This window comes from Gracilinanus agilis, chromosome 3 (genome assembly GCF_016433145.1).
Source record: "Gracilinanus agilis isolate LMUSP501 chromosome 3, AgileGrace, whole genome shotgun sequence".
In the NCBI taxonomy this organism is placed as follows: Eukaryota; Metazoa; Chordata; class Mammalia; order Didelphimorphia; family Didelphidae; genus Gracilinanus; species Gracilinanus agilis.
In genome coordinates, this window is record NC_058132.1 from 22,218,818 (window position 1) to 22,224,817 (window position 6,000).

General features: G+C 43.5%; 1 protein-coding gene across 1 annotated transcript in view; it reads left to right on the plus strand.

The window, feature by feature from the left end:
* LOC123240848 (hemicentin-1-like) overlaps positions 1-728 on the plus strand; it is a 106,840-nt gene extending 106,112 nt beyond the window's left edge. The window contains exons 21-22 of the mRNA XM_044668562.1: positions 111-261; positions 619-728. Coding sequence (XP_044524497.1) covers positions 111-261; positions 619-728 — 261 coding nt within the window. The remainder of the gene's footprint in view (positions 1-110; positions 262-618) is intronic.
* Positions 729-6,000: the final 5,272 nt, after the last annotated feature.

A 6,000-nucleotide genomic window follows, 5' to 3' on the forward strand; every position in this document is an offset into this window, starting at 1 on the left:
TCACACATCAAACCAAACCTACCATCACCAGCCCTGACATATCCCCAGTGGAGTACAGAGACATTGTTGTATTGATGTGCAAGGCTAAGGGTACTATTGACTCATGCCAGTGGTACATAAACCAAGAAGCCTCAGCTGAAAACAATAACAAGATACTCACTATATTCAATGTCACAAGGAAAGACACAGGACCCTATGAGTGTGAAATCAAGACCGTATCTGGTAGCATTAAGAGTGATCCATTGACACTAAATGTTATCTGTAAGTAAATTTGTTCTTCCTATATAGTGTGTTTCCAGAGGTCAGCCTAATTCAGTCACTTCTCTGAGTGCTAAAGATCTAGGCTCCAAGGTTCCCATCTCCCTTAATGTTTAGGGAGCTGTGATTGGCCTTGTCCTGCTTTCTGGTGGAGGGTGGCCAGCCATGGTGCTGAACTGGAGAAAATCCTAAGGTCTTCCAAATTCAGGCCCAAACTCTTAAAGTAGAGGAAGAGCTGTGAATTTCCCAGCTCAAAGGAGGATCAGGGACACACAGTGGTCCCTGGTGATGGGTTACAGAATAGGAGATGCCCCTTCTTCCTGCCATGATCTCAATATGGAATTCTTCTCTTTCCTCCAGATGGCCCAGATACCCCCACAATATACCCTAAAGAAGATGATGTCCGTATAGGGTCAACTGTTTCTTTGACATATTCTGCTGAATCAAACCCATCTGCCCATTACAAATAGTATCAAGGTGGAAAAATGTTGAATACCTTTTCCAAACTCTTTATTCCTAAACTGACGCGGAATCACACTGGATTAATCTATAAGTGTTCTGCATATAACTCATACACTGGCTTGAATAGCACCAAAAACAAAAAACTTAAAATCTGTGGTGAGTAGCTGGACTGGGCCCCCAAGTTGGCTTTGTGTTGGGCTCTCTCCTTCCCTGACATGAGAGAAATAGAGTTAAGTGACATTCTGCCCTCCTGGTCCCATGGCACAATGTGTTGTGGTAGAAGGAGCCCTGAGCTCAGAATCATGAAACTTGGGTAGAATCCTTCCTTTCCTATCTACTATCTAGGTAGTGTGTCTCCTCCTTTCCCAGCCTCAGTTTCTTCATCTGGAAAAATGGATAATCTTTTGCTCTGTATATAATAGGATTCTATGTGGAGAAAATCCTTTTTACATGTTGGGTACAAAAAGTATTTGAGCTGTCGTCGTCATCATTGTTGCTATTGGATTGTTCTCTTCTGTCCCAGCAATATACAACCTTCTTTGTCTCCCAACTTCTAGCACTGCAGCTTCAATGACTGCCCTGTACTCTCTCCCATGGTCTTTTCTTCAATCCATTTCACTTGGTGCTGTGGCCCCACAGGGTGTTTTTAGTGTTGGTTGGAGTATAAGCTATGGCCATGCAATGGGGCTGGTCTCGATCCTCTTTGCAAGGAAATTCTGGAGATCAAAAGGAGAATTTCAACTTTGTCTCCTTTCACACACAGAGATTCACCATTGCACCTATATTTTTCCTCTTTGTGGCATAAAATGTCACATGAAAGCATGGCTGCTATGAAACCTGGTTCTTATCCATGTAAAGGGAAGATTGGTTTTAGCATCCAGTGGCTGGGTCCACAGTGTAATCCCCGCTGCCCAATTAATTCATGGGTCTGGCTCTCCTATGTACAGATGACAGATCCTCCACAGCCCTAATCACAGTAGTGCACAGCAGGACCATAGAGAGATCATTTCTGGCCTTAGTTTCCTTTCATTTCATGGAGCTTTATTGTTACAAACCTTAGGTATCCCAACTTCCTGTCCCTGACTCTGGGGACTTTCTGAATGGAGAGCAGGGGGAAGAGGTAGAATTGTAAAATGGGGAAGTGACCTTGGGAAAGTCAGACTCCAACAGTATATACCTTAGAGGAGGCATGAGTTTTTGTTGGCCTAAATCTGTACTTAAGGATCCCTAAATGACACATTTTAATTTAGCATTTACATTATCTGTGTGCTACTGTATTTTCTTTTGTTAACTGTTTCCCAATTACCTTTTCATCTGGTTGAGACTGCACCTGGGAGTGTTGCAGGCCATGTATTTGACACCAGTAGCCTAAATGACCTTTTTCTTAATTTTTTCAAATTTCTATTTTATGTTCCCCTTCTCATCAATCCCACTAAAGAAAAAGAAAATCCTTATGACAAGTATGGACAAAAAATAAGATGTAATTCCAATGCTCAAAAAATATCTCTTACAGCATCCAGTCCATCCCATTTTTGAAGTGAGGCAGCTGATTTCATAGGAATTGTGTAGCTTTTTGCAGGAAGTGAGTAACTTATTTCATCATGGGTCTTCTGCAATCCTGGTTGGTCACTGCATTGATCAGAAGTCCTAAGTCTTTCCAAGTTGTTTGCCTTTAGAACAGTATCGTTATTGTATAAATTACCCTCTTGTTTCTACTCACTCCATTCTGCATCAGTTCATACAAATCTTCTGAAGTTTCTGTTCTTGAACTCATTCTGTTCAATGTGTCCCTATCAGTGTCTTGGATCAAATGAAATAATATATGTAAAGAGCTTTGTAAATCGTGACCATTATTGTTCTGCTGATTCTACAGACAGAAAGCATAATTTTGAAACTTGAACCAAAAGAGAGAGAGAGAGAAAATTCGGGGGATAGGAATGGTAGGCATGAAGCAGTGAGGATTCAGAAGTAGCTCAGCAAACTGGCACAGTAGACGGAATGTGATAAGATGAATGTTATTGGGGATTGATATCAAGTCCTGCCCTCAAGTACAAAAAGTACAAAGCACAAATAAGCATCAGCCTCCATGGGGCAGTGACTGGTCACCATGCCATAGGAAAACAATTGAAGTAATGAGGGATAGTTGTTTTATAAAAAGAGAAATTGGAGACAGACTTTTAAGGCAATAGTTTGCATAAAGAGACCTTGGGGATGTCTGAGAGAACCACAAACTTAATATCAGTTGGTAGGGTAACAGGGAAGTTGAAAAACCTAATGAAATCTTTTTTTAAAACCCTTACCTTCCACCATAGAATCAATACTAGGCAATGGGGAGGGGGGGGGGTTAGTGACTTGTCCAGAGTCACACAGCTAGGAAGTGTATGAGGTCAGATTTGAACCCAGAACTTCCAATCTCAAGGCCTGGCTCTCAATCCACTGAGCTACCCAGCTGCCCCACTAATACAATCTTAAGAGAAGTATGTCCACTTCCAAGAATAAGGAGATAGTTGTCCTTCTGTACTATCAGATGGCAATTGGAGTATCATATTTGGTTCTAGATGACACAGTTTTCAAGGGGCACCAGTGAACTGGAAGAGTGTTCAACTAGATTGGTTAGGGGTCAGGAGTCCTTCAAGATCAATTGAGGGAACTCTGCATATTAGTCAAAGGAATAGAAAGCTTTGGGGAAATACATAATAGCAATTTCTGGACCCATATGGAGAAGAGGAATTAGAAGTGTTCTGTCTGGCCTCAGAGGGTTGAACTAGAATCACAGAGGCAAATGGTGATGGGGAAAAAGAACCTTTGATGTGAGGAGAAATTCTTTAAGAAGTTATGATTAAGTCATGTCCAACTCTTCATGAACCCATTTCTTAGCAGAGATATTAAAGGGGTTTGCATTTCCTTCTCCAGATCATTTTACAAATGAGGAAACTGAGAGAAACAAGATGACGAGACTTTCCCAGGGTCACACAGCTAGAGAGTGTCTGAGACTAGATTTGAACTCAGAAAGATGAGTTTCCTGACTCCAGGCTCCATCCACTCCTAGCTGTCATTTAATCATTCATTAGAGCAGTTCAAAGTAGCCTGGGCTGTAATAAAAAGTAGGAGGATCTCCATCCCTCATGAGATGCTTTCCAAATCAAAGGGAAATGACCAATTGTTGAGGATATCCTAGTGGGCATTCCTTCAGTGGTTGTGTTGGACAAGATAGCCTCTGAGGTCCCTTTCAATTGTAGATTCTGGACTTGAATGAAAACTCTCTAATACTTGGAGCTGTCCTGCCTGTAAAATGCTTAGCACACATAGTAGGCCCTTAAAGGCTTCTTTTCTTCCCTTCCATCTTCTCCTCCTCTATGGAGGCCGAATGACCATCTATCACATCGAATGCCCTAAAGATCCTTTTTTAGACCAGGGCTGGACTTGATGGTCACCAATGTCTCTACAATTCCAAACTTCCATGGTTCTGCCTGCAAGTTCAGCTGCCAGCTGCAGAGGGATTTGACCGGCTCTCCTTGACCCCAGAGGAAAGAACTTAGAGCAGTGAGTCAAAGCTGCAGAGAGGGAGAGTTAGGACGATTGTCATGGCAAACTTCCCACCAATTACAGTGGTCTGAAATTGGAATCAGGCTACCTTAGCAAAGAAGTTTCCAAACAAAGGTTAGATTGGCTTGGGCTGGTTGACCCTCTCATCCAATCTTGGGCTGCTGTAGGATGCTTGGAATGTAAAAGGTGGTAGAAATGGCCAGACAGCAATTACTGGGGAAACTACTTTAGGGACTGATTAAACTGAAAGCTAGCTTGCTGTCTGGAGCCAGGGAAGGTAGGATAAGTGAAGGCTGAATGACCCTTGATCAGACATGCTGTGCCATCTGGGAGCAGACGCCCTCTGCCATCTCTGGGACTTTGTTGCTCAGACAGTGCTAGTTGTTGGCCCACTTGGCTCTCATCACAGCCAAGGCCACTCAGCCCTCAGAGGCTGCTGCAAAGTCTCTCCTGCAACAGAGCACATCTACTGACTGCCAGGTGTTCAGCTGCCCAAAGAAGGAATAAAAAGCTGCACTAGAGGGGAGGAGGAAGGGATCGAGTGACTACTCTGTGCCAGATACCATGCTAAGCTCTTTACAAATATCCTCTCATTCTATCAGGGACAGTGGATAGAGTTAAAATGTTCAGGGACCCCCTGGAAGCACAAAGTCCTCCCACCCCAAGTAGGATCCTGGTAAAGTCCTCTATTTCCCCATGAGATACTGCACTATGAAGCTCCCCCAGAGGAGGTTTGGGGAAGGGATGCTGCCACCACCATCCAAAAGGGAACCCAACCTTGAGGGAGGGCCTTTTGTTTTCAAATAGGTAGACTGGGTGTGCCAGTGAAGCTCCTTGGGGGCCTTCAGGGTACCTCCTTGAAGCCATTTTGGGAAGGGGGAACACAAAGGAAAGTAACTGTTCTGTCCCTCTGCCAATCAGAGGGAGACAATATCCTATAGAGAGACCTTGGGATATTCTGAAGGGAGCCCAGCCTCAGTTATGGGATTTTGGGTATCCAGTGGACTTTGTATGAATCACTCAGCCCCTGGGAGTCTCCCATTTTTCTCATCAGGAAATAAGGGGGGGTGTTAGATGACATTGAAATCTCCTCCAGATGGAGATCTAGCACTCCTCTGGTCTCTGCCAGTCCTAAGCCTTCATTGCCTGGTCTGAGAAAGGCCCACAAGGACCATCAGGCAAAGAGGGAAAGAGCTCGGGTCCTGGAACAAGAAAAGGCATTCACTGTCTGGCCAACCACATCAGCCTCTTTGGGCCTCATTTTGTAAGTAGAATGGGAGCATCCTGTAGGGTGTCCTGTATTTGGAGATAAAAAGGAGCTAGAATCCAGTCATTCCAGCTCTCTCATTGTACAGAAGGAGAAACTGAGGCCCAGAGGAGGTGAGTGTCAGCATATGGAAGCCAAAACAAGGCCTTAGATCAGAATAATATGTGCTCTAATTACTTCCTGGAACAAAGGTTAGGGAGAAGCTATTTACATTTTGAAGTGCTTATTAAGGGAACAGGTGGGGAGCAAAGAATGATGGGAGTAGAAGGGCTTCCCTTTTGTGCCAGAGAGCCCTCGGACAACTCAGGCTGTCTTTGCTCAGGAACTTCTTCTCAGAAAAAGGATGCTTTAATTATACACAGAAAGTAAGATCCAGGGGACTTCAAAGAAACCAGTTCTATTGAAATACAATTACCAATTCTTTTTTTACAAAATAAATTCATAGATATCAGATTGAATACTGCTGG